We start from the raw sequence: 26,594 nt of genomic DNA on the forward strand, positions 1-26,594 counted from the left end.
GCCCTCCCATGGCTTTCCGGTCGACCTATGCTGTCCCGCAAAACTTTGCGTCCACGTCCACGTCTGGCCCATTGATCGCGTCGGTCAATGGGAGCAAGTTCAGGCAGGCGCAGGTCGCGTCTAAGCCTGCACCCGTCCTTGACCTCCCTGCTCTCCAGGCTGCTAGCCGCGTATTGCAGGAGCAGCTGGTAAAGGACTCGCAGACAATCCCGGACTTAGGTGATATGATCTGTGAGTCGTCATATACGCGTCGGAATCACACAGTGGTGACAATCCGTGTAGCGGGACAACCTTCGTCCGCCCTGTATACCGTGTTTCCCGACGACTACCGCGCGCCTTTTCAAAAGAGGAGACACATAGGGATACCGGAGGGTTTATGGCAGTACTACACTTGTGAGTCAGATATCTAGGAGCAATGTGTAATTCATTGACAATGTTGCCGCAGCCACACATTTGGCCACGCATATGGGACTGCTGCCAGAGATCGAACGCGTCTGGATATCCATAGACCACAACCTCTTCTTATGGGATTACGTGGACGGGTGCGTTGACAAGAAGAGTATGCCCCGCGTGCACCGCTGATAGAAGTCCCAGTCAAGAGTTGAGCTCCTACGTGGATCAACCAGACGTGATCACCCATGTCGCTCTCGTGAACCCAAAAAGCGGCGTCTTCATTGACGAAATTACGTCCCTCCTTGTCATTTGCACGCCTGTTACTGTCCTCCTCATCGGCGTCTCCACTCATCCCGTACCTGGGCCGAACAATCAGACCCGCAAGGACATCAAGTTATACGCCACTGACATGTCATTAGCCTGCGACGTTGAGATGACTTCTGTAATCGGTACTCCGGACGGTCGCATATTCATGTGCGGACAACAGGATGGAAACCTGTACGAGTTGCACTACCAGGAGAAGGAAGGGTGGTTCGGTAAGAGGGTTCAACTAATCAACCATTCGGTTGGTGGTATGCAGAGCTTGCTCCCCCGCCTTGGCTCGTCTAGCTCAGAAGGTAGTCATGAATTTAAATGCGCTTTCAACCTGTCTGACTAGACGAACAACTCGCAGACAGGATCATCACCCTAGTCTCTGATCCCGCAAGGAACTGCTTCTACTCTCTGACGGCCAACAACACCATCTCCGTCTGGAAAACGAACGGAGACAAGCACGTGCAGCATCTTCAGACTATCTCAAATCTCTACAAGGCTGCTCAAGACAAGGTCCCCGGATCGCCTGCTCTCACGCCACAAAACTTCAACATCATCGCCCTGCACGTTGTCGACCCCAGCGAGTCGCGTACTGGCGTTCAACTAGTAGCTGTCACAATCAACGGTGTTCGCCTCTACTTCTCACCATCTTCCTACGGAAATTATGGTTGGGGCTCAACATCCGCGACTGGCGTTCGTCCTCTTTCGCTCGTTCATGTGCGCCTGCCTCCACCCAACCTGATCCACCCCGACGAGCAAGGACGACAGTTCCGCGAAACTCACGTTGGGTATGGTGTAGGCCAGGCCCAGCCTGCTCCCCCTCGACCGTTCATCCTTTCCAACCTCAACAACTCATGCTACGACCACGGAATCACTATCGCTGTTCAGAACGCCGACATCGCCGACACAGACTACGTTCTGTGTCTCACGCCTGACCTCACCCAAATTGGGTCACTAGGGCAGACTCATCCGCCCCAGCTCCAGCAGTCCTCCGCGCAATATGCCAATCCAACCTATGGTGCGGTTACGGGCCCAAGCCGACCGCCACTCACAGAGCGTGCCACGCTCGTACCAATCCCTGGCCTTACCTGGGGCTTGGCTCCTGTTCCTCGGTCCAAGTACTCCTTGGCGACCACAGCTCCTCCCAATACCCCCGCACCCCTTGTCACGAACGAGCTCGCCACGCAGTTCTCTGAGCCCGCCAGGCAGTACATTATCTTGACCAACGGCGGATTACATTGGATAGCTAAGCGGAGGGCTGTCGATGCTCTCAGGGATGTCCTTGAGGAATTTTCAGGGGAGAGCAACCCACAACCGTTGATCCAGTTCCGTGACAGGTACTTCATTCTGTGTACTCCACGAACCGAGTATAGCTGATGCCGCGAAGCTATGGTCGTGATCAGACATGTGCAATGCTTCTCGCTATCGCTAGTGGTAATACCTTCTTGGACCCCATGGAGCAGTCGCCGCTGGGCTCCATGAGCCGTGTCAGCCCTGAACTTGTGACTGCTGCGAAACAAGCGTTCTACGACTTCGGCGAACGCCCAACTTGGGCGGAGCGCGTCACATACGGCACTAGTGAGTCGGCAGTACGACAGATTGTTCGGCTCGGTATTGACGTACTATATAGGTGAAGGTTCTGGTACAGCTACGTTCAGTGGCAGGCGAGAAGGACTTGCTCTTTACTTTGCTCGATTGGTGCGGCCGTTCTGGAAGGTGTCGATCACGAAAGCGAGGTATGTGATCAACGCGTTCATTCGAGTTGCTATATGAAGACCCTAATGCGTCACAGATCTGGCGGCTTGCAGGACCTCAATGTGCCCGACGATGTCCTTGTGACCGCGCAGAAGAACCTGTTCGCTCTCAAGGAGCTCTTGGACACAAACCCTCACTTGTTCCATTCTGCACCAGGTGACCACACCGGGGCACGCTCTGCGACCGCAAGCGAACAAGAAGCGTGGAAGGTCGGTGAAAGGAGAACTGTTGTCGCTGTCGGTAGATTGACGGGAATTGATAGGCGGAGCAAAGCTCCGTGGCTCAGCTCCTGAGCCTATTGGGACGAAGCATCGAAGCGATCGCCTTCATCCTGCTCCTGAATGACCACAGGCTAGGCGAACTCATTGCTCAGTGCGTTCAATCTGAGGGAATGGCACATACTGATAGCTGACAACCGAATAGTTGTGAGCCCGATATCCAGAAGCTCGTCAGTTCTCTGACTTTTGAGGAGCTCATCACCTCCGACAAGGGCGTCGCTGCTTCTCGTGCACTGGTGAACGTCATCATCAATCAGCAAATCGGCCAGCAGATTAGCGTAGGTCCAGTTCTTCATGTTGAGTCAATGCCGCCCTCACCCGCCATAGGTCGACACCATTAGCGAGGTGCTTCAGCAACGCTGTGGGTCCTTCTGCAGCACCGATGATGTGATGCTATACAAGGCAAGTGCACAGACAACAGCTTGAAATGGTAGTATTGACAGCATTTGTGTCTCCAGGCGCGCGAGAACGTCCGTAAGGCCGTTGAGACTCGCAACCCAGTCGAACGCCAGACGTGGCTGGGGGAGTCCCTCAGGTACATATTCCACTCAAGACTAACATGTTGGTATTGAGCCCTCTGCAGGTTGTTTATGAAGGGTGCTCGCAATCTCGAGTTCGACAAGTTGCGAGAAATCATCGGAGATTATCAGCAACTGAGCTATGCCAAAGGTACGACCACGCTACATTGCAATGTTCTGTCGCTGATGTGGAGATTTATAAGGCACGGTTGAACTCCCTTTGTACTGCGCGCAAGTCTTCGATACCGACCTCCAAGGACAAGAGTACTGGATTGCAGGATACCCCCAGAACGACTCCCGAGCCCAGTTCTGGGAGCGCCGGAAGCATTGCTACGAGCTTGTTCTCGACTCGCTGTCAGTCTTTGAGGAACGCTGTGTTCCTGGAAAGCAGGACGCCGCTCAAGTGGATGATCCCGAGACCGTGCGGGGTCATGCATATGAGTTGGCGTTTGCGAGCGAAGATGAGATGTTCCACTCGACATTATACGATTGGTTGATTGGTCGGGGCATGGCTGACCAACTTCTTGAGGTAGCTGGTTGCATCGTTGAGGCGTTGGACTCTGCTCACTTGGCTCCCATAGATGCGTCCAGCCTATCTCGAGGCTCACCTGCGGCGTGAACCAGTCACTGTGGAGAAGTTCCAGCTACTATGGCAGTTCTACGTCAAGGATGGCCAGCCGCTCCGTGCAGCCGAGGTCCTCGCGGTACTCGCTGAATCGACTGAGTATGTTGATGTCTGTCACAGCACGCGGATCATCTGACATCCCACAGGTTCAACTTGTCCCTCGAGACGAGGCTGGAGTACTTGACGCTTGCCGTCAGCAATGCGAAGTCGCATCCCGTATCAGTCGGCGGTCGGCATGAAACGGCTATCGCGTTCCTTACAGAACTCGAGGAGAAGCTGGAGGTTGCCCAAGTGCAACTGGAGCTGTACAATACACTCCTACCCCGCCAAAATGATCCGGAACTTGCAGAACGATTCAAGGCGCTATCATACCGTCTGTACAACATCACTGAGGTCAGTTGCTCGGTTCGGTCTGTCATGTATTGTGTTGATTTTGTCTCGCGATATAGCTGTATCAACTATATGCCGATCCGCTGGACCTACCCCTCATCAAACTCCTCATCTTGCACGTTTCGGAACATCGTGATGAGAGCATCGTCCGACCCATATGGAACAAAATCTTTGAAGAAGGTCAGTCGCAACTGCCAACATCCGACTGGCTCTCGCTCACAACGCACCAGCCGTCGAAGGCGTCGAAGCGAAGGTTGCCGCAGACCGGATCATGGGCCGAGTCATTCCCCTCGGACAGCGATACTATCCCTCCGAGAGCGCTTTCCCGCTTCGTGAGTACTTTCCTCGACAACTGAAACGTCGTATTCACATACTCAACGTGTTGTAGAACACATCGCGTCCCTACTGGTCCGCTTCGCTCTCGCACACAAGGGCGAGCTGCCTTACGGCTGGGCTCCTCGCATTCTGACTCAATGTGGTGTTCCGTATCCGGAAGTATGGGATATCCTGCACGAGATGTACGAGTCACAGGTATGTGTCCCCTAAATCGTGCAGCGCTCCGCCCTATTGACCGGATGTGTAGGTCCCGCCGTTCAATGAGCAAGCCAACGTGCAAGCGATCTCGTCCGACATTGCGGTGTTGTTGACCGACTGGGTGGAAGAAGCGAAGCGGCCGCAGTCCTCTGCCTCGCGCGGAGAGTTCCCTGTGTTCCGGATAGATCAAGCTGTCGAACAGTACCTCGCGGAGTTGGAGCCCAGTCGTATTGAAACGAAAGCGGCGTACGAGTCGGTCAAGCGCCAGCTGCGTCGACACTGGTGACGCGACGGACATCCTCGAGTCTGACTATGATGTATAAGCTAGTTATATACCGAGCACCGCCGTATTGTCGATGCTTGCATTCTGCATGATTTCTATGCCATGTCTCACGTGAATCGGGATAGGCGCCCATATATGCGGCAGCTGAGTGCTCTGATCGTTGAGCGCGCGCTACTACTTACCTGCTGCTCTCACATGTTGATCGACCAAGCGACCATAAGGACTAGCTGCATGCTCTCCGAGTAAACTCTATATCATGGATTCCATCGCTAGCGATCCAGAGCTCGGTCAAGAACTTCTCCAGCTTCTCTACAGGAAGCTACAGCGAAGGCGACAAGAATTAGATGAACTCCGTAGGACGGTGAGGATGGAATGGTCAGTCGATAGCAGATACTTAGCATATCCGCTCTCTAGTCTGCCGCAGAGCTAGTGCTAGTAGATAGCACCCCAATGCGGTCAGAGAACGCGAACCTTAGGTCGGAACTGGCGGCGTTGAAACTTCAGCTATCGGCCGCCTCAGATGAACAAGACTCCAAGGAGTCCTCTCGACACACGGTAGAACGACTGATTGCCTCATTGGTGTGTACAGGCCATTCGGCCAACTGAGCTCATTTGCATCGTAGTCGCTGTTTGACTCCGGGAAGGCAGTGCATGAGGCATCGGAAGATCTCCAACGGCGCCGGACGATCCAGGTGACTAGAGCTTCATCACACCTCTTCAGTGACTGCTTAGTTATGGTGTTACAAACTGGGGCAAGGACGAAACCCTTGGAGAACTTCAAGCAAAACTCGACAAGTACCAGGAGAAGTACCACTCGTACAAGTCCCAGAATAGAGCACTTCAGAAGGTATTTTCCGCATCCTCAAGATCTGCACATATGTCACCGCCACTAAGGGAATCTCATTCAATTGAGGACTTGTTCAAAGCCACTGAAACCCTCCGGGAGGCCACTGGAAATTTGAATGGCCTTCAGGGAGAGACCGCTCACGTCGCAAGCGAACTTGTACGTAACCTGTCACGAATGTGGGACAACGATCCTTCATTCACACTCATCCTGATGTGCAGGAAGCCCTCAATAAAGAGTCTCTGAAGTTTGACCCGACACGCTTTCAGAACGAAGCCGTTGTCAAGTCTGGGAAAGGATTTCCCCAGGAGAAAGGAATGAAGCCGTTCTTGTCTTCGGCAGCTTTCTCTCAGCTCCCCGCAGTGCGTGTGATACACTCAACCATGATTGAGTATGGGATCCTCACTGTCTGCTATGGTAGGATATGCCAAAGAAACAGTATGCCAACTCACATCCTCGTCTGCGTTGCTGCTGATGTGTATGCTGCAGCCGAGAGCTCAACATTTTGGCCGTCCGATCCGATGAATTCCTGTGGTCAAGCAGCAGCATCGACCGTGGACTGCATCTCCTTCCCTCTGTCATATATGACCCCACAGCTCGGTCTGGTAACGGTGGATGGACTAGGAACGCGGACGTCACTCGATTTCAGTCAACGACAGCGGAGAAGCAGTGGGAAATCCTCTATAAGCACCATAACGATTGGTATTACTATGGCACCTATACATGCGTCGGGAACTCATCAATCGACACTGAGGAAGCACAAACAATCTGTCCAAAGGTGAGTCTCGTCCATTCGGTCCCTGTCTATGACATTGTTCACTCCTTCGTAACCCTATAGATGGCTCGTAGCTGCCTCAATAAGGTCGTTATTCATGAGGAACAAACCCCTCCCATCATTCACAGGTTCATCTCTACCTTGTCCGGACATGGACCCTTCACTTTCGACTGCTTCGGTTTCGAAAGAATAGGATATGATCACTCCTTCTACGATGTCCTCTTATCGCGCAAGAAGGCGCTCCAGCAGATGTCTTCCAAATCGAAGAAGGCTTCGAAGCAGATCCCTTCCGAGCCGAAGAAGCCCCCGAACCGAAGCTCAGCAAAGAGGTCTAAGGAGCAGAAGAAGAAGAGATTGCGGGATGGGCAGGGGAGCAATGAGGGGCCGCCGAAGAAGAAGCAGAAGAAGTCTTGACTGGATTGAACTGAACCGTGCTGCACTTGCCACGCACGTACTCTACTTACGATGTCTGCTTACCAGATCTTGCACATCCATATCATTGTCACTCTGTGGGAGCTCCTGCGCCCGCACGGTCTGACGGCGACCACGAGGGCCGGCAAAGTGACCGGGATTTAACCCAAAATCGCATATTTGGTGGTCGAGTCAGAGAGGCGCGACTCACCGTCGCAGCAGTACTGACTGATTCATACTACGCCCGCCCGCACAAAACGGACGCACGACCCGAAACCGAGGAACTACGCCAGACAAGGCGCGTCAATGGGGAGCGTTGCGAGCTGTGAAAATGGACATTTATGCGGCAAGGCGCGTACTTACCTGGGCCGCCGCCGCACACCAAGTACTCCGGCTCGCGTACGTACAGCGAAGTTGTGGAGCGCATTATAGATCCCCTTTAGCTCTAGTACGGGGAGCACCATCATGGTTTGGAGTGACGCGAGCCTGACATAACACAACGGCGAGTGCGGGCTATGCAAACATTCTGACGTAGTGCTGCCAGCGCGAGGGCGTATGAATTCGTCTGGTTAGGAAACAGACGTCCAGCAAACACATCACTGCTCAACCACCACAACCTCAGAGAACCTTACAATGTCAGCTCCAGGAAACGTACGTGGCAGATCCTCGCCCTGCATCTTCATATGTCTCGGCACAATTTGCTGACGCATGCTCTTCTGCTCTGCAGGTTGCGCGCGGTCTCAGTGAGCAGTCTCCCTTCCCGCCCGCTCCAATGCGATTCGGTGGCAATGGTCTTGCTCCTCCCCTCACAGAGGCCAGCATCGCGAACCCAAACGTCTCAGAGGAGGCCAAGGAGCGCGCTCAGGAGCGCCTGCAGAAGTTGGAAGACACCGGCGAGCTTCGATCCCGCGAAGCTCACGAGGACAACGTCGCAATCGGTCACAAGGTGAGCGCCGCCGTACAGGGGAAGCCGTACACGGCAGCGACTGACTGCCGTGAACTCGTAGGCGAACCTGTCGAACCCCCACACCAGCCAAGGGGCCAAAGAGCACTCTGCTCAGATCCTTGACGAGATGGGGCGTTCTTGAGTGGTGCACGGGGACGTTCGTCGATCTTGCAATTGGTGTACAACCAGTTGTAAAATGATCCAACGTTTGTCTTGCTTTCGAACACAGAATTGCGGAGTCGCTGAAAAGGCGCAATGGGGCGACATACCTGGGAGTCGGTCAGAGCACCCATGTTATTGACGTACGTGATGAGATGCTGCATCCAACGGAATATCGTGTAAGGATACATATACGGCAAAGCCGCCGGCGTGAGCCATCATCGACGCAGGAGTATGAATACAGGATCTCCGAGAACGATGCTCGTCAAATGCCTGAACGATCCTGTCAGAGACATGAGCAGCCCGCCGAAGGACGCGTATGCCGTCCTGGGAGAACGTCAGTGCTGCCGAGGGTGTTGCAGAACGCGGACGGAAGGGCTTACACTACTTCTCCTGAGCCACTGTCGAACCTGTACACCTTCAGAATCGTATGAGCCAGCCAACGTTGTGCGAGACAGGCGGGCAGATGAGACGCGAGACGAACGGTGCAGCAGGAGGAGCAGAAGAACGTCGTCGGGGAAGGTGCAAGGCGAAGGGAGCGCGGCTTCACTTACCTTTCCGTACATCACGTACTCATAGTCGTCGTCCAGCCCTCTCCTCCCCTTTGCATCTGGCCTCCACACGTCCCGGTCCTTATCCTCATCTTCCGTCGTACCCGCCGCGCCTTGTGGGTTCCGCGACAACGAAGACGCGAGCGCAAGCGCGATGGACTGGCCACTTTGGATAGGAAAGAGCTCGGTGTTGTAGTCGAGCGTCAGGTCCATGTCATAGTTTTTTGAGTGTGCGTACAGACGCGAGACTGCGTGGGCAGGAGTTGCGTAGTGGTAAGCAGAGGTAGAAGGTTGCAGGTGTGGCTGTAACGCCGCGCACCTCGGTCAAATTTCTTGCCCTCCTTGTCTATGTCATTGATCGAGAAGATGTCGTCAAAGAGGATGTTGGACGTGTTCGTAGACATTTTGGACGTCGCTGAAGCCTATTTCTAGTAGTTCACGACGAAGAGGCCCATATGTTTGCTGGAGAGGAGGATTGACCGCTCCCGCCACACCGTGTTTAGGCTTTTGCCGAACCGCCCCATTTGGCAGTCTTGTACGAACGCGCTCCGACTACCATACACGATTCGTAGAGAAGATTACATCCGCGCACGCACGCGGGGAACATCGCTCGCTTCTACTACCATGCGCTGCGTATCTGTTGATCGAGGCACATCCGTAATTCCTGCTTCGTCTCTCCTACTTTCCAAGCATCCGTCACCGCATGCGCCGGCGAGCCCTCGGCGCTGAAGTAGGGCTCGACACACGTCTTGGCGATACCTTTGAACAAGTCTTCCAGGACCCAGGTGAGGCGCGGCCCTGTCAGCTCGATCGCAGGTTCTGAGTTAACCTCCAGCAGCTTCACTTGGAACTTCCGGAGGGCCCCCGGCGACGAGTCGTGGGCTACGACAAAATCCACACCAAATAGCTCGAATGCGTTCGGTAGCGGCTGGCACTGCGTCAGTGTGCCGTCGTCTCCGAGCCTGCCAGTAACTCACCTGGAAGTGGACGCTCATCTCGATGGCTGCCTTGAACGTCTCTGCAAGGACATTGCTGATCTGTCCCTTCAAGTCTTCGACGTCCTCCTTCGTGAGCGTGGCATGCCGTGCATGGGACTTCCTCGCCGCGTTTATAGCCTCCGGATCGAGAGCTTGTCCCGTGGCGCGAGGAGGTCGTTGCGGCTGTCTTGGGGGCGCAGCGCTCGAGCCTCCAGAGAGTATATGACATCCAACGAGCTCGTCGAGCAGACGGACGCCTGCCTCTCCGCGCTCTGTCTGCAACGAGGTATTCGTGAGGTGAGGGGCGAGATCGATGCTAGGAGTGCCCTGCTCGCCGTCTACCGACTTGGGTGGTACATACGGGACGGCAGAGAATAAGGCCAAGATGCGCTCGTAGACGTAGACTTTGATGGCTCCAGATGCGACGCAGTATACGCGGAGGTGGAACTATACATGGCTTGAATAGGGCGTCGGAGTGGAATAAAGGCTGAGCTGACTTTATGGCCGCGAAGATCACTTCTAGCAGGTTTGAGCGCATCGTCCAGTGGGGCTTCAGCAGGATCGAGGAGGAGGGGATTTGATATATATTCCTGCATCGGCCTAAGTCAGTGGTTTGTCGGGATAGCACTCGAATCCAAACGAGCCACCTGGATCACGAAATGGCGCAGTTGTGAGGTGACAACAGCTGTATCATGTCCTTCTTCGCCGCGTCCCTCTTCATCATCTTCATCCGAGTCGGCCTGCTCGAACTCCTGGAAGATCGCTTCGAGGTCTTCTTTCGTGTGGAAGAGGCGCAGGCCCATGCCCCGGTCAGCCATCCCTGGCTTCAGTATCCACCACTTCGACGGGTCACCCTTCTCGACCTGCTCGGACAAGTCATAGAGGTCGTCGCTCCATAGCTCGTCGAGCTCGTCGGCGAAGCTGAGCTCAAGCTCCCAGGTCCTGGGCACACTTCGGGTCAGGACAGAATCCGGGTGCTTGGTCAGGTAGTTGTGGATACATCGTGAGAGGTAGTGTTTCCGTATCAGAGCTTTCCGGATAACATAGGACGACGAGAGGACTCTAGAAGCGGGGTCGTGAGAGCAGGTTAGATCGTGATCGAGCGCATCGTATGTTGCCCATTGGAGTAGTCGGACGGGCGAGGAGACAGTATCCTTGGACAGGAAATCCCAGACAGTGGGGGTAGGTGTTAGAGGCCTGAGTGCATCGAGAACGAGGCGGTTGGTGAGGGGAGCAGACGGCCAAGAGACGAAGGCGGTGAAGCCATCCATCTCGAGTTCGCGTAAGAGGGGCAAGCGAAGCACTGGCAATTTCAAGTGGCAAGTCTTGGCGCGAGAAGACACGCGCCACACGTGATTCTGCATGACGCGGGGATACACGGGCGTCTGTGCGGTCGTCGTCGTCGCGCTCGCTCCCTGGCCTCCGCGTAAGCACACGGCACCAACCCCCCGCTACAATTCCACCGTCTACCGCTCATCTTTCCCGCCGACAGCCATGGGGTCGGCGTATATCTTTACGCTCCAGCCAACATTTACGCAGGGCTTGATTCTGGGCCAGGCCTCGATACTCTTCTTGCTCTTCCTCATCCTGAAGTACCTGTTCTTCGACACCGACCCAGAACGCTCGTCTAGGAAGGCTTCTTATCCACCGAAAATTGAGTTTGACAGCAGCGAAGAAGATGTGACGGCGGCGCGATTCAACCTCGATAGTTTCGAGGCTACTAAGCGTGAAGGGGACTCGGAAAGCTCAGAGTGGCTGAACGTCTTCGTGCAACAGGTGCGTCCGCGCGTCCGTCCCTGTCAATCTATGCCTTTTTGACTTGGCGCGTTGCAGGTGCTGAACGCATACCGCGCGAAGCTGCGCGACGGTCTTTCTGGGCCAGACGGAGACGAGATAGCCCGACGACGTGTGGAGGAGTTTGCGAACAAAATGCGCCCGGCGGGTCTGCTGGTACGTATGAGTGCGCTTGCGCAGCTGGCATACTTGACTGTATTTCGCTTCATCCTAGGACTATATTAAGGTGCATTCCGTGAGCTTGGGCTCGTCTGCGCCTCGCCTTTCGAATGCGCGTATCCGCCGCGACCTCTCACCAGGATCTGATCCAGTAAGTGCCTGAAGAGCGACCGCTGCCAAGAGACTGACCGTCTCTCCAGGAGATTGACTATGACATGAGCTATGTAGACACCGTCGCTATATCCATATCCACATCCGTACTCTTCAACTACCCATTCCCATCGTTCGCGCGATTACCCGTTTCTCTGACTATCTCACTATCCCTCTTTGCGGCGCCTGTAAGCAGACTACGCGGCGAAAAGATGACACGAATAGAGCTAACGGTCGTACGATTGCAGGTCCGTCTGACTCCGCCGCACCCCCACTCACCACACCCGACAATCACGTTCACCCTTCCGTCGCCCCATTCCGACTTCACGCTTGACATCAAGACGACCTCTCTGATGGGAAGCCGAGCGAAGCTCGAGGATGTCCCGAAAGTCCACGAGCTCATCCAAAATCAGGCGAGTCGGTCTCATGATACTGATTACGATCAGTTCTGACCGGACGGTCTCCATAGATACGTAGAGTGATCATGGACAAGGGCACCTGGAAAGTGGTGCTTCCAGGTCTCTCTAGCGTGAGCCAGGTCAAGGAGGACATGAAAATGGAGCGTGAACTCGCGGACGAGACGTTCAGCTAGAGCGACATATACCCTTCATGACCGTCATGACTATCTATGATGAGAGTAAGCGATGTGTTTCGTCAGCTATCTGTTCCGCCGGTTGACTTGGCCTCTGGTCCAGAACACGTATCATATGTGACTGTATAATACATCTGTAATGTTGTAATAGATCTGATAGGAGCAAAACAGACATCTTCGGGATTGACATGACCTCTTGGGTACATGAATATCGCCTATAGCGGCTAGTTACGCGCCCTTGGATTTCTTGTGAGAACCCACCCCCAAATCCTCCTCTCGATCGCGTTTTGTTGGAACTCTGTGATTTAGCCACGAACCTGGTTTTGGCACCGGTATTACAGTAGATTCTCCTATGAGACGAGGAGGCTGAAATGTTGCCCGTAGTGCATCGGCCAGTCCCTCGTTGAATCCGACCCGCCGCCAAGCAGTATATGTCACTTTTAGAAGCCCACAATCGTACATGTTCCTGATCAAACCTTTCAGGATAGGTGGAATCATTTCTGGGAATAATGTTGTATTGTCGCGAATGACCTGCATGGCCTGTGAGGCGTTGGAGTCAATAGATCTACATCAACAGTATGTAGTATTGAACTCTACCTCCTTGGCCATGCGACCGAAATCTTGGAGGGACCGTTCTTCTTGTGCAACAAACTGGAATGTTCCGAGGTAGCTCCAGTGGGTAGTGTTCTCACGGTAAAACAACTCGGTGTTTTCAGGAGGTTGCGAGACCCTCTCCGTCACCTGCCATCCACCTTCTGAGTTGTTCGACTTCGGATTGTAGAGATGCGTGGGGGCCAAGACCAAGCAACGCGACCCGGCACGGGTAGATGACAATATCACTTCTTGTCTCTTCTTAGCCAAAAAGCCACCTGGAGCACTGCTACATATCAGCTGAACACGTCTCGGTTCCTTGAACACAAATGTCATACCATAGGGAGGTGACAGCCTGACCAGGTAAGCGATATGGTTAGTCGCCTTGAATGACGTCGGAATGGACGGGAGTGAGACACACCTCTGGCAAAACAAGAGCAGACTGAGGAGCTGGAACGCTCACTGTCGGCGGTGCTCCTGTCTCTCCTCCAACATCGCCAAGGAACGCGCAGAAGTCAAATGGCACTGCCGAGCCCTGCGCTCTCGTCTTACACGAGGCTCAGCCATCCTCCGTTATAGCAATGGCGGAATGGACTAACCAAATCATCCCTTAAATCTTGGAGGCGTCCCGACTGCTCTTCATTCATCCTCTCGATATCGGACACCTGAGTTTCAGCTTCGGATATTGACTATGACAGGTTATTAATCCACGAGCTCCGAAGATCCGCAGGGACCCCGGGCAGATAACCTACCTCTCGTAGCTTCGATCCCATTTCCTTCTCCGCCTTGCATTTGCCACGCATGGCCTCGATTTTGGCCGAGAGCCTTTCTCTCGATCTCGCCTATCAGTGAATGTCTGAGCTCAGCAGGTGTTCAACGAATCGGAATAACATACGTATTCGGCGTCTCTCTGGGCGGCCTCTTCAGAAAGCTGACTGAGTTGCTCATTGTGGTTTGCTGTACTCTATAGACGAGAGGCTATGATAAATATATATGTAGCAATCGATGAACTATAACCTGACCTGGGGATTCCCGTCGATGTGATGTAAATTTGCCTTGGCGTCTGCGATTTGGGATCTGATTTGAAGGTTCTCTTCTTGGAGGGCGCAAAGCTCGTCGGCACTAACCATGCTGGTGTTCTCTGCACGATTCTAAAAGTAGTCCAGGTCATGATGATGACGTCTTCCGTCGTTAGGCATCCTGAATCAAGCCGACGTACTCTAGTAGGAAGAAGGCTACCGCCTCGCAGTTGTTGAGTCTCGTTCTGGACACGCTGTAGCTCATCGGATAGGAGCCTGATCATCTCAGAAACCAGTTCTGGGTCATCTCTTGTCGCTGGTATGCTTTCCATGACACACAGTCTGTCGGTCGTACAGAGATCGATCGAGAGGGATGGTGATATGTCGACGTCGACGCGGGGTATGCCCCGCTTGTACGGTATTAGAAGGTAGTCATGTGAACGACCTTCCTTTCTAGGCTCCTCATGTTTGCGGTGTTTATACTAAGCCGGCAGTTCCGCAGGGCGGTTTACTCGAGCTCAAGTTTTCCCGGCTCGGATTCATGTAACGTTCACAATAAGTGCCCGATTCTGAGCATGTCATATAGTCGCCTGAGCTGAGATTAGAAGGATCATTACAGTGTAGGACCGAATACAGGTACGGCGAGAACCCATAACAGAGACCCCCAGGGACCGTCGATCGCGACAGGGAACTAGTGGTGTAACATAGTGATGGGAAAAGTAGTCGCAGTCTTATCGAATCGTCCAAACCACCAGCTCTTACGATTGGACTGCTGCTAAACCTGGGGGTACGGGTGTGCTGGCTCGGGTGCGCCTGCTCCTCCAGCCGGCCAGTAGCCCGCCATCGACGTCGTGCTGTTCGCGGGAGGATACTGATATTGCCCCACGGGCTGTTGCAGCTTGCCCTCGTCGTACGTCCCAGTCGCGGCGGGCGGGATGCCGCTGGCAGGGAAGGACTCCTTAACAGAGCGCCTCCAGACGTAGTTCCCACGATTGGCCTGTATGATGAGGAGAACAAGGAGCGTCCCGGTATACGCCCACACTAATATATCGCGCGGGGTTAGAGCGTTGTTGTAGAGCGTCATGAACTGAAAGTGGACTCACGTGGGAGCCAGCCCAGGAAACCGAAGGCAGCTCCGGCCGAAGTCTCGCTGCAGACCGTGCGTGCTAGGGCGGGACTCCAGGTGCTGCAGCTGACGAAGTAGTTCGCAGCGGTGTCCGCTGCCGCACCTCCACTAGCCAGGAACATGATGCCAAGGAAGCCTACGTCCCGCAACATTGACAGTCAGACGCCGCCACCTGCACTGTGGCACGATGAACACAACATACCCAGCCACGACAGCTCCACGACGATCATCGAGGTGAAGGCTCCCTTGCGAATGAAGTCGATGGCGAGCCTAGATGGCGGAAAGCATGACAGCTGAGCCTGGATCCCCGGACATGAATGGACGTTACGTACATCGTGGGCACAGTGAGGAAGGCGAGCACTCCGGTTGCAACAGCCAGCCCCGCCCAGGGGAAGGAGGGCAATAGCAGGCCCCCGACGGCTGAGAGAACATGGGCCCCGACACCAAGGAGCACGATAGCGCAGAAGCTGGTCCAGCCTACAGCACAATTGTGTAAGCGAGATGCAACCACCGATTAAGATACATGGGACTTACCCAAGACTGCGATACGGAAGATCGAAAGCCAGTACATTTTAGGGCAAGATATAATCTTCGCGCTACGACAACGTCTAGAATAAGGGGTACGAAGACGTGTTTCAAAAACTTGACTGGTTTATGAGGAGTCAAGGCTGACGCACCTGGGGGGATCGATAGGAACAACAAGATCCGGGGAGGAGAGCCAACAACGTAGCGGAACTCAAAGCGGCTCACACCCTTATAATGCACGTGGAGGCTGTACGCAGGACGTCGGTACGTGTGCACAGACACAAACGCCTCAGACGTCTACGGCATGAAGATTAGTTGGCGTCCTTGAGAGCCGGGGCGCCCTCCAGTGTCAATTATGTTCTCCCACCGCCTCAGCTTCTCGGGTGACCGACATGGAGAATTAGGTTAAATTGCACGTCGGTGCGTGATGGACATGGACATGAAGGCGACAAACGCACTGCCTGCGTGCGGACTGCCTACGTGTGGACTGTTCCTGAGAGGTATCGCCTAGATACGGATAGCTAGACATGCTGGTGTTGACGCTTTTGCTTCGAGTTCTCGGCACTTATAGCTCTGCTGTAGGCCTGATACTAAACACGGCCCCATTGCATCACGATGTCCAGGTGGGAGAGTAGTCGAACGAGAGCTAGTTTGGGCGCCAAGGTAAATTGAAAGACGAGCCCGCACGCATTAAGGGGCTCTCATATTATTACCATAGCACCGCCTCGCGCTAGAACACAGCGCGGCCTTTTCATCCGCTGTTCAACGTACAGATGGGAAGAGACACACCTCGTTGCCCCACCCAAAGACACGTCTTGACAGATTCCCGATATTTGTCAGACCACAAGAAGCCGCACTTGGACAGCGTATGCCGGCGGTACGATGATCTGCCAAGAACGCAGAGACCATCGCTGGCGTGTAAATGCAGGAGACGATTTGCCCCGCAACTGTACTGACTTGTATGCAGAGGATGGACCTACCTCATCCAGGGATGCGTGACGATCACAACTAGTGCTTACCTCGAGCCAAGGAATGCACAGTAGACGTACCGACATAGACCTAGTATCTGCATGCGGAAGTCATTGGCCTTGGTATGACAGCTGAAGCGCTGAACGCTGAACTCCGCCATGTCAACACGTAAATGCGCGAAAGTAGGTAGGTCCATTTACCTAAAGAATGCACCTTAGACCGTCGTCGGCTGATGCGTCGATTGTACACCTTGAGCTTGAGTTGGAAACGTCTCTATCGTTCTTACGTGAAGGGGCTCAAGGCGGCTGGCGATCAAAATGAAATGAGGAGGTCAGGAAAGCGTGCAGGATCGTTCCTTCGGTATATTGTCTTCAGACTGAGATTTTCTCAAAGTGAATTCCTGTAGTGTGGTCTGACAAGGAACGTAGGCAACAGCATGGGCGGCAGCTCGGCGCGTTCAGTAACGGGTACTGTAACCGTGGGAACTTGGGGGATGTGGTTGATATCGATCATGGCGTGCGCGATCGGCGGCCCAAGGTGGCACACAACAACGTCACAGAGAACTTGCTATGTAACTATCTCCTGACGTCACCGTTGAGCATGTCCCGCAAAGGCTACGGCCCTCCCAATGTTGGTCGTGTCGTAGAAACAGCGGCGGTCGATCGCGAGCACCTTCACATACCACCGTCTATAAGATCCCCCACCATGCTCAGCGACCCCTAAACCCGCTCCCTTTCGCATACATCCTCATCCATATAATCCATACCCACAACGTCATCATGCCGAACCCCGGAAATGTGAGTGCACCATTGCATTTACCTTCGGTTGCGCTGATGTCCCGTTTGCAGGTTGCTCGCGGCTTAAGTGAGTATACTTACGCCACTCTGTAGCATCGTTCTCAATAAGTAATATGTTAGAGGGTGCTGCCAACAACTCCAACAACTCTGAGGAGGCCCGTGCCGATGCTCAACGCCGCCTCGATGAGATGGATGAATCTGGCCAGGTTGACAGCGCCGAAGCTCATGCCGGTCAAGTCGAGCGTGGTCACAAGGCGAGTCATACCTCAGGTCCGCGTGGCAGTACATCAATCATGAACATCGATGCACAGGCCAATTTGAGCAATGCTCGTACTTCTGAGGACTCGAAGGAGCAATCGAAGAAGGTTCTGGGTGACCTGGAGGACTGAACAACGTCACCCACCCGGTGTTACTTTGCCTCTCGCATGATGTAATATAAATTGGGTCAGAAGTGGTCGACTGGCAAAGACATGTTTTCAAACAGCAGGCTCCCCTCCATTGGAATCACCACTACTGTACCAGATGGTATGGTGAAATCGACCGAACGTGGCCCCGACGCACGGTGGGGTATGCCGTACCACCCGTAGACGAATCATGTTTGTATTGTATAAGTCGTATTTGCATTCAACAAACTATCAATATTGCGTTCAGTATGAGAATGGCTGCAGGCAGATGTAATACGATAGCACGGTTAAAGTGAGTGAGTGAGTGAAAACATAACACGATGTATTCGCGAAACGCCCGAAATTATAACGCCACGCCCGCGAAGCTGTCACGTAGAGTAAATGAAGCAGACACTACATACTACCTAATCTTCCGAAGTTGTTTGATGGCGGCTTGCATCTCCAATTCCTTCGTCTTGGGTTGTCGGCTCTCCCGGAAAAAGTACCTGGACTTCCTGTACTCCGCCGCGACCTCAACCACGGTCGCATGAGGCCGTCCTAACGTTAGCGCCTGCAAAGCCAGAGCCGCATGCTCACTGTGCGACCCGTTGCGATCGGCTACCGCAGGAGTATCCGTGACCGATGAGACCGATGGCTGGCGAGGTTGCACTGCGGGCTGTGAAGGCTGAGAAGTGGCACATGTTGGCAGGCGCGATGCGCTCCGGCTGCGCCCCCCGCCGAAGCTCTTACGTGAGCGGCCCTCCTCGTAATCGGGCTCGTTGAACACACACGGAGAGCAGGGGGAGGGCGGGGCTGAGTCCGTCTCGGCAGAGGGAGTCCTCACCGCCTCGAGCGGTGGTACGGGCGGGACCGGGGGCACGTTGTCGTCGTCGCCGTGGTGCGTGCGCGAGTAGGAGTGGGACAGGGAGAGTGTGTGTGAAGAGGACAGCTGCGTGGAAACAGAGCGCGGACTGGCACATATGCTGGGGTCGGTACCGGCTCCGCCTGCAGGGCTGCTGGGCAGGGAGTCGGTGCTGACGAGCATGCCTGAGATGTCGTTCATCCCTACACCGAAGAAACGCGAGAGCTTGGCGGCGCGCAGGCGGCGCATGCGGAACATGGGGTCCGAGGCACTGAGGTCCAGCGCGCTGACGGGCCCGGACGGCACAGCCGAGAGCGAGGACAGAGGCGCGAGCTGGGAGTGCACCGTCGGGGGAGAGGTCGGAGCGGAGACAGACCGTAGAGGTGCGTCCCATTGGAGCTTGTTCAAGACTAGCGGTGGACTCGGGGCGCGGAACGCGCTGCGAGTCGGGGACGTCAGCGGCGCTTGAGAGTGCTCCGAGGGTGTGGCAGAAAACGGGGGTACTGAAATTGACGACGCGACGGAGATGTTCGTTTGGCTGGGATACGACAGCGGGTAGGCGAGGGGTGGAAGGTCAAGAGGCGACGCTGGGCATAGATCTGAGACGGAGTCCTGCTCAGGGTTCAGGTACGGGAGGAGCTCAGATTCCGCGTCCCCAAGTATATCTCCAGGATATGGTGTGGTGCAATTCGAGGACGTGCCCGAGTGTGGATTGGCGAAAATGAGGGGGGAGAGGTTGCGGGTAGGGGATCTGTCACTGATGCGCTTGTCATCATCCCCAATAGGTGGCTGAGCGGGAATGTCACTGGGAGTCACTGAGATCCATGTGGCATTGGAGTCGCATCTTGAACGTTCAGCAAAGCCGAGCGCGCCAGAGAAAGATGCATCCGCTACCCTCGCAGGAACGGTCGTGACTTGGAACAACGCCAGCGGGGGATCGTTCCCGAACATCTGTCGAGGCATGACATATTACCGTGAGCCCAAAAGCACACATAAGAGACACAGTGTAGTCGGAGATGATGAAGACCAACGTACCTGAGCCATCTTGCGGGCCCGACGGACGTTGAGGGCGCGTTTCTTCTCCAGGCTGAGCGATCGTACATTGTCGAGGTCCATGTCAGAGTCCATGTCAGAGTCATCCATCATACTGGGCCTCCGCGACAGGGACCTCTCAATCGTGTCTGCGGTGGAGGGACGCATTTTGGTTGAAGCGCGACCGTTCTTCCTCATCGCTCGTTGTGCGACTGCCTCCGAAGATGCTGCCTCAGGGTTCCGTCCGCCGAGAGTCTGGACGTCAAGACTTAGACGGCGTCTGCGCGAACAGTCACGCTTGGTGGACGCGCCGGACCTGACAGAACGTTGGAGGTCGTGGACGTCCATGGGAGAGTCGGCAAAAGATGAGAACGAAGGCGAAGGAGCTAGTGGTGTCCGAGGGGGCGGTGAAGATGCACGAAGAAGAACGTCAGGGGGGACGTTCTCCCCGAGCTGGCGGGTGAGTTTCGCTGCACGGGCGCGCTGCAGCTGCTCCAGGGTCCGTTCGACGACGAGAATGGAGGATGAAGTAGAGTTGCGCCGGCGGGCAGTGGCGATTGAAGACAGTGATAAAAGTGAGTCTCGCCGGCTCGAGGAAGTCGCCGAAGGGACGCCCGCCTCCCGCGCGTCGTCAATTCCGGGCAAAGGCTTCTCGGGCCTCGCGAAGCCTACCCGAGAGATAGGCGAGGTTTGAGTTGTAACAGACTCTGGAAGCGGGGACGTTACAGGATACGAAGCGAGGGACCGTGCCCGTTGCACTCCTGACTGCTGGGACATTATGGCCTTTCCGTGGCCAATAGTGATACTACGCTTGAGCGAGCCCATTAGCGACATACCCGGCTGCTGCTGCTTCACCAGTGACACTGTGCTGGTCGCGGAGGATGATGCGGGGCTGCAGGCCTCTTCACGAAGGCCGAAGAGACCGAGAGGAGAATCGGTCGGAGTGCTAGTTTGGGAACTTGCCTCATTAATAGCTACGGGGATAGGCATCTCTCCGAGGATACGGCTGAGCTTCTTTGTCTTCCTGAGCAGCTTCATCTTCTCGCTGGGGTCCAAAGCGTCCGTTAGAGAGAGAGGAAGAACCGGCTGCTCCTGTTTCAAAGGTAGTGAAGGGGGGAAGAGTGGGTTGCGTGGCGAGCTGAACTCGCGGGATGGAGGGGGTGCGGTTTTCCGGGACCTATCCTTCTGAGGACGCGAGTTCGAGGAACGCCTTGCCAGTGGGAGGTTCAAGCTGAGCGAAAAGCTCTTGCGATTGGGGTTTGACGGAAGCATGTTGATAGGATGTCCGTTGTGCGACACGCGGGGAAGGATCGCAACTAGAGGTGAAGTTGGTAGAAGACGACTGATAGGCAGATGAGACGTGAACGCGGCGTTGAGAGACTGAACATAAGAAGACAATGCAGAAGCACGAAGCAGGCAACGAAGAGAAGGGAGAGCCAGGTACACAATGTCAACAGGAGCAGGCGAGCGCAAGGGGGCCGCAACCGTATACCCAGTGAGCGTAGAGGAGAAGGCGCGAGAAAAATAGCGGCATTGCTATGACCCACGGGTGTATGTTGTCCGGCAACAAGGGATCGCTTGGTCGAGTTTGTTTGCCTGGATACCGGATACTTACCCTGAGCCTCAGGCTTAGATCTATCGTTCCTTCATGTCCTGATTGGGATCCCGCCTCGGCGCAGGAACCATCTGTTCCATAAGTAGCGCTCTGATGGCCCATCCACAACCTTACATAATCCCGCTCCTCGTCTCCCGTCGGGCTGTCCAAACAACGCGTTACCCCTGGACACGTCGGTATGGCGGCTGACACCGTGTTTGGAAGACATGTCTTTGATTGCGAGTCTATCTAAAACGTGCTAGAAAAATGCAGAAGATGCAAAGGAATTGCAACAGTAAGAGTGAACGAGCGAATATGACTAGCGTGACAGGGTCCCTGGACAATCCAATAAATGCAATGAATGAACACAAGTGCGAATGATACCAACGACACACGACAAACACGACATAACGCCACCCTGCTATTGCCCCCACTGTGTGAATAACCTCACAGGTCCAACATGGCCACAGTGGCGCTCGACTGTTGCTCGTAAGGGCTAAGACTTCGTCTTCTCAGCGTAGGCGAGCCAGCGGGCGTCGACGAGCGATCTTCCGCGACTTCCGGCGTGCTCGTTTGGTCTCGAGCGTGCTTCCCGAAGAGCATCGAGATACGGAGGTCAGACGGGAGTTTCACGAGCGAGACCCTCTTCGCAGCCCGGGTCTTGTTCCACTCCTCCGCCTGCTCCTCAAGCATCTCCGGCGCGGTGTAGAATTTCTCGTGGGTGCCGATCGTGCCTGCGCCATCATCCGTGCTAGCCGTGCTATCGAGAGAAGCCTGGGCGGCAAGTGGGACTGCACGACGCCTCTCCGGGGAGTCCGGGGACGGCAAGGACGTGTTCGACGCCACTGAACAGCCCATCTCAACAGCTGACGTGTACGAGGACTCGAATGTCTTCGGAGAGCCGAACGTCACAGTCGAACTGCGGTGGCGTCCGTTCCAGGCAGAATTGCCGCCAGACTGAGCAGTCTGGAACGAGTCGGTGACCGACGTCTCCTGGCCTCGAGACATCTTGGCACGTCGAGGGATGGTGACCGGAGACGACGCTGTGGCTGGCGCGGTCTGATCGACGTACGCAGACAGCGTGAGCTTGGGCAATTCCTGGCGTCGGACATCCTCATCCCGCTCGGCAATACGCTCAGCCTCTCGATCGGCTTTACGCTGATCAGTGAGCTTCTGAGTCGCGGCTTGCATGGCGAGAAGCTTAGTCCGCTGCCAGTCGCGCTCTTCAGCGGCCAAGTCAGTCGTCAGGACTTCCCGATGGCAGGCGAGCTTCTCGATGTCGAGGCGGACCTGCATCACCCGCTTCGCCACGACCTGCACGGCGGCCTGCAGTCGATCGCGGGTAGCGCGCTGGAAGGGAGTGAGTACAGCCAGGTTCCGTACAAAGCGCATGTCCGTATCAAGCTGCGTCTGCGCCAGCGACAGTTTGGACTCCAAGTCCTCTACCTTGGACTTGAGGATCTCCGGCCGCGTAGAGGAGAGCCGCGGCTTGGTGCTGGTGTTAACGTTCCCTTGCGCGCTGGTAGAAGCGAGAGGCGAGCCGAGCGTGGATTCCAAGCTGTACGCACGTTTCCGTGCGGACCGAATGCTCATCTGGTCGAGCGACTGAAATCGCACTGCCGCGAGTTCCGTCTTGACCTCGTCGAACGTCGCTTTGAACAGCCGCGATGTGTTCTCAAAGGGAGGTGTGCTTGGATCAGACCCAACGGAACCGCCCGAATCTTGCCTAATGCGCGGAGCCTCAGACCCACCAGACACACGCGTCGGTTCCGAGGCCTTAGTCTCCGCGGCGCGGGATGCCCGGTCCAGATCTTCCGACATACGACCGGTCCACGTGCGTATGACGGGAGACGGGGCGTGACCTGGGCCCAAGTGATGTTTGACGTCCTTCAAGTGCGAGGCGGCGGCCGCAATCCCGGTGAGCTCGATGTCTTTGTTGGACAGCCCCAAGGCGCGCATCCGCACGCCAGCCGTCTTGAACGCGCCAGCGTAGTTGATACGGGCAATCCACTCGTTCATGTCCTTCTCTTCTGCTGCTTGAAGAAGGAACTGCCGGCGGTCGGGCAAGACGAAGCGCAATGTATGGGGATGCTGCGACGGGAATACCCGGGCATCAGTATGTATTCCCAAGGACACGAGCATCATCCCGGGCCGCGCACCTTGGTGTACGTCTTGTCGAACACAGCGATGGTGTCTCGCACAGAATACGTCTCTTCCGGCTGAGGCAGGGCGGCGTGAGGAATGACCAGATGGCCATCCGTTGGACTGACTTGCGCCTGAATGTGGGTGGCCCATGTCGTATCCCGGAAGAACATGAGCTGCGATCCGGTCAGAAGAACACACCACTCCCGCCACTTCCGACTCATCGCGCGCTTGCCGCCCTCCAAGATGTCTTCTTTGCGGAGCATCAGCCCGACCTTAGTAACCTTGACGTTCCAGGTGCTCGCTGTCAATGGAGGCAGCGAGCCTACGGTGCTTTGGAACACCGGTCCTGGGCCACCTGACACGCTGAGAGTGAACCAAGGCGAGCTCACATATCTACTATCGACGCTTGACAGTTCGACCGTTCCCGCTAGTGCGAAGGCACGCTGGAGCTCGTCCTCATCCCAAGAATCTGCGGTTCCGCGATAACGGTAAGGGCTTTCCGGAGGAATGAAGGAATGCACGTCAACCCGTAGATCATCGAGGAGGTTCTACAATGAGAGACGTGAGCCTTCCGACAGACATTGCGGTTATTGGAGACATGGCCATACCCGCGTGATGAGATAGTAGGGATCAATCTTTGAGCTCTTTCCGAGTAATGTCGAGCCAGACCCGCCAGACGCAGGAGCGTTGATGGTAGACATGCGTCTTGCTGATATAGCATCGGGCACCAGGCCCCGTTGTCCGTTGACGTCAAGAGGATCCTCTATGAAAATGAATGGCGCAAACACGATGTTGTCATAGAAGCACTGAGCAGGACATGAGTAATCTCGCGCCGTGATAGTCGAATTCGTATGACCACTCACGTCGAGGACCTCCGGGGCCACCCCCGGTAACCGCGTGTTCTTGATGTAATCAGCTTTCGTCATCTTACGTTTATTGGATTTGTTGAAGGCGTCTGTGTGCAACATTATAAGGCTGAATGCTAGGATATATGGATGGTCTGCATAAATGGAGCTAAATCAATGCTGCTGCCACATCTGTTTATTACGAACGTCTACTCACCTTCGGAGGAGAATAAGTTAGGATTACACTGAACATATCGTGCAGCAAATGCCTCGATGACGCGGTCTATCTGCTGCGTTTCGCGGGGTAGGCCAACATCCATGAGCAATTTCCGTACTGCGACGTCTAGCGGATCTCCGACAAAGTTGAAGCGCTCAATGTAAGCACGAAGCGCTCGAGCGTGGAAAGCATCCGCACTGGTGGATGCGGTCAGGTTCGAGAACCGTGAACACTGCGAAGCTATACTTACCTCGATGCCAAGACGGTTGCTACCTCGCCCTTACTGATCGCCTCAACCAGTCGTTGGAGATAATCCTCTGGAGTCTCTTCCTCAGAGTTCGGCTTGGGGATCTCAATAGAGGGCTTGGACAGAGATGGGCGAGAAGAGCCAAGACTCGAAGGAGGTGACGTCGCTGTTGCGACATCAGGTATGTTGGGTGAGCTGGTAGAAGTCGGCGTGAGGGTATTACTGGACGAGGAACCGAAGAGGTTGACAGACAGGCGGTGCAGAATCGGTTGGTTGGTCTGTGCGCGGGCTCGCGGATCGGAGGGCGCAGAAGGCAATGGGGGTGCGGAGGCCTCTTGAGGCGTCAGGATCGGCGAAGATGTCGGGGAGGAAGCGAACAAGCGTGCCTCGGAAAAGAAGGATAGGCGGGGTCCAGCAACAGGGGGAGAATCAGCCGTTTGAGGTCGTTTGGAGCGTCGTCGGCGCGCATGGATCGTGCTATTGGGCTCTTGTGGAGAAGGTTCGACCAGAGGTGGCTCGTCCCCTTGCCTGGCCGACTGCTTGCGCATCCGTTCCGAATGTCGTCGATGTAGGTCTGGCTTATGAGTCGATACCGACAGTCCAGATGATGGTACAGGGGTATTGATGTCAAAAGGAGAGACAGGGGGAAACGTAGGAAGAGTAGGTTGCGGCGTGGGCGACGGGAGTGCGAGTGCATCGGGACGAGAGTTGACTCTTCTGCGGGACCAGAATGAGCTCTTCCGAGTCAAAGACTTGCCCTCAGGAGAGTCAGCGACAATGGAACTCTCGGTCTCACGCTGCTTGCCCTTTACATCAGAGGTCATAAGATGCAACGGACCCAATGAAAAACCCCTAGCCCGTCTACGCTCTTTAGTGACCGACGGAGGAGCGTCTTCGGGTGCCCTGTCAGGCTCCTTGTGAAAGCTCTTGGCATGGCGGACCATGAAATTGGGGGGTCGGAGGTCGGCGGTACTAGGCGATTGCGGGGGGAAAAAGGCGACAGTGTTGACCTCCGAGGAAGAAGATGAGGCAGACACAGATATGGGGGCTGCATGTGGAAGACCGAGACCTAGCGCAGCGCGAGCGAGTGCAACCGTCGGTTGAGCCGGGTTGTGGGAGTCGCTGGGTGCGTACGAGGAGCGGGACGCAGGCTGCACAGAGGACGCACGAGACGACTTCCCAGACATTGACCCCGCAGCCCTCCCGACGCTACTCGCTAGGCCATCGCCATCATGAGGGAAATGTGCATCCGGGTAAAGGCGAGTAGGGGGGATGAGATTATCGGGACTGAGTTCAGGTGTCGGTGGAAGCTCCTTGTTCCTGGTATGCAAAGTGGATTGGGCGGAGCTGGGAAGCGAGGATTGTGGGTTGATCGCCCCCAACTCGTCCGTGGAACGCGCGTTGGGGGGCGAATATGCAGGCGTGCCGCCGCGTCGCCTCCACAGAGGTAGAGAGAAGAAATGAGTGGTGGTCTGAGTCGTAGTCATCACGACATGAGTAGTTGTCGTTGTGGTCATCTCCGCCGCAAAGACGGACGGATCAGGAGTGTCCTGAGAGTAGGGCGGAGGCGGGGTCACAGCGTCGTTGGTGCGGGGAGTTTTGGCGGGCGAGCCCTTGCTCGACAGGCCGAATAGGGCGACCATACCGCGCCCGCGTAAGGCTGGACAGGAGAGGTAGATAAGGGAGGATCAGGGGAGGACTCCAGGATTGTAAACGGGAACGGGGGAGATGGTGGTCGGCGGTATTCGCAGCTGGCGTGAACTCGAGCTACAACCCCATAGACCCCTTGCCAAAAG

General features: G+C 55.4%; 9 protein-coding genes across 9 annotated transcripts; 5 read left to right on the forward strand and 4 right to left on the reverse strand.

The window, feature by feature from the left end:
• Positions 1 to 8: 8 nt before the first annotated feature.
• On the forward strand, positions 9 to 5,091 carry DICSQDRAFT_47411 (nucleoporin; the record flags this gene model as incomplete). Its single annotated transcript, XM_007359832.1, has 20 exons — positions 9 to 231; positions 265 to 393; positions 446 to 542; positions 595 to 1,010; positions 1,067 to 2,042; positions 2,093 to 2,283; positions 2,336 to 2,441; positions 2,498 to 2,669; positions 2,723 to 2,832; positions 2,884 to 3,016; positions 3,066 to 3,125; positions 3,182 to 3,273; positions 3,322 to 3,407; positions 3,460 to 3,785; positions 3,838 to 3,980; positions 4,028 to 4,274; positions 4,331 to 4,451; positions 4,502 to 4,603; positions 4,660 to 4,802; positions 4,855 to 5,091. The coding sequence occupies 20 exons, from the start codon at positions 9 to 11 to the stop codon at positions 5,089 to 5,091; spliced, it is 4,110 nt and encodes a 1,369-aa protein (XP_007359894.1).
• Positions 5,092 to 5,965: 874 nt separating this feature from the next.
• DICSQDRAFT_164444 (uncharacterized protein) lies at positions 5,966 to 7,121 on the forward strand (the record flags this gene model as incomplete). Its single annotated transcript, XM_007360078.1, has 5 exons — positions 5,966 to 6,091; positions 6,154 to 6,294; positions 6,354 to 6,370; positions 6,422 to 6,710; positions 6,771 to 7,121. 5 exons carry the CDS (start codon positions 5,966 to 5,968, stop codon positions 7,119 to 7,121), a joined length of 924 nt encoding a protein of 307 aa, XP_007360140.1.
• An 808-nt stretch (positions 7,122 to 7,929) lies between these two features.
• Positions 7,930 to 8,194, forward strand: DICSQDRAFT_30141 (uncharacterized protein; the record flags this gene model as incomplete). The annotated part of the gene is made up of 2 exons (XM_007359692.1): positions 7,930 to 8,064; positions 8,126 to 8,194. Coding segments are annotated over 2 exons (204 nt in total), but the record flags the coding sequence as incomplete, so codon positions are not given.
• A 247-nt stretch (positions 8,195 to 8,441) lies between these two features.
• On the reverse strand, positions 8,442 to 11,022 carry DICSQDRAFT_123228 (uncharacterized protein; the record flags this gene model as incomplete). Its single annotated transcript, XM_007360079.1, has 9 exons — positions 8,442 to 8,550; positions 8,607 to 8,641; positions 8,778 to 9,022; positions 9,094 to 9,196; positions 9,269 to 9,326; positions 9,398 to 9,708; positions 9,752 to 10,198; positions 10,249 to 10,341; positions 10,399 to 11,022. 9 exons carry the CDS (start codon positions 11,020 to 11,022, stop codon positions 8,442 to 8,444), a joined length of 2,025 nt encoding a protein of 674 aa, XP_007360141.1.
• A 159-nt stretch (positions 11,023 to 11,181) lies between these two features.
• On the forward strand, positions 11,182 to 12,446 carry DICSQDRAFT_151078 (maintenance of mitochondrial morphology protein 1; the record flags this gene model as incomplete). The annotated part of the gene is made up of 6 exons (XM_007360080.1): positions 11,182 to 11,527; positions 11,585 to 11,701; positions 11,760 to 11,855; positions 11,905 to 12,042; positions 12,103 to 12,267; positions 12,324 to 12,446. Exons 1-6 carry the CDS (start codon positions 11,246 to 11,248, stop codon positions 12,444 to 12,446), a joined length of 921 nt encoding a protein of 306 aa, XP_007360142.1. The 5' UTR covers positions 11,182 to 11,245.
• A 90-nt stretch (positions 12,447 to 12,536) lies between these two features.
• Positions 12,537 to 14,303, reverse strand: DICSQDRAFT_130855 (uncharacterized protein). Its single transcript, XM_007360081.1, has 9 exons — positions 14,257 to 14,303; positions 14,060 to 14,188; positions 13,933 to 14,001; positions 13,790 to 13,879; positions 13,637 to 13,726; positions 13,459 to 13,584; positions 13,376 to 13,392; positions 13,044 to 13,323; positions 12,537 to 12,986 (listed from the first exon to the last, which is right to left on the reverse strand). The coding sequence occupies exons 2-9, from the start codon at positions 14,165 to 14,167 to the stop codon at positions 12,675 to 12,677; spliced, it is 1,092 nt and encodes a 363-aa protein (XP_007360143.1). The 5' UTR covers positions 14,168 to 14,188; positions 14,257 to 14,303; the 3' UTR covers positions 12,537 to 12,674.
• Positions 14,304 to 14,627: 324 nt separating this feature from the next.
• On the reverse strand, positions 14,628 to 16,020 carry DICSQDRAFT_75463 (uncharacterized protein). Its single transcript, XM_007360082.1, has 6 exons — positions 15,860 to 16,020; positions 15,717 to 15,790; positions 15,515 to 15,659; positions 15,385 to 15,452; positions 15,160 to 15,318; positions 14,628 to 15,097 (listed from the first exon to the last, which is right to left on the reverse strand). The coding sequence occupies exons 2-6, from the start codon at positions 15,751 to 15,753 to the stop codon at positions 14,832 to 14,834; spliced, it is 675 nt and encodes a 224-aa protein (XP_007360144.1). The 5' UTR covers positions 15,754 to 15,790; positions 15,860 to 16,020; the 3' UTR covers positions 14,628 to 14,831.
• Positions 16,021 to 17,455: 1,435 nt separating this feature from the next.
• DICSQDRAFT_164451 (uncharacterized protein) lies at positions 17,456 to 17,862 on the forward strand (the record flags this gene model as incomplete). The annotated part of the gene is made up of 3 exons (XM_007360083.1): positions 17,456 to 17,473; positions 17,525 to 17,540; positions 17,594 to 17,862. 3 exons carry the CDS (start codon positions 17,456 to 17,458, stop codon positions 17,860 to 17,862), a joined length of 303 nt encoding a protein of 100 aa, XP_007360145.1.
• A 3,721-nt stretch (positions 17,863 to 21,583) lies between these two features.
• Positions 21,584 to 26,290, reverse strand: DICSQDRAFT_130857 (uncharacterized protein). The gene is made up of 6 exons (XM_007360084.1): positions 24,802 to 26,290; positions 24,552 to 24,748; positions 24,353 to 24,489; positions 24,098 to 24,295; positions 23,504 to 24,037; positions 21,584 to 23,435 (listed from the first exon to the last, which is right to left on the reverse strand). Exons 1-6 carry the CDS (start codon positions 26,283 to 26,285, stop codon positions 21,792 to 21,794), a joined length of 4,194 nt encoding a protein of 1,397 aa, XP_007360146.1. The 5' UTR covers positions 26,286 to 26,290; the 3' UTR covers positions 21,584 to 21,791.
• Positions 26,291 to 26,594: the final 304 nt, after the last annotated feature.

Source organism: Dichomitus squalens (genome assembly GCF_000275845.1).
Source record: "Dichomitus squalens LYAD-421 SS1 unplaced genomic scaffold DICSQscaffold_1, whole genome shotgun sequence".
Lineage (NCBI taxonomy): Eukaryota > Fungi > Basidiomycota > Agaricomycetes > Polyporales > Polyporaceae > Dichomitus > Dichomitus squalens.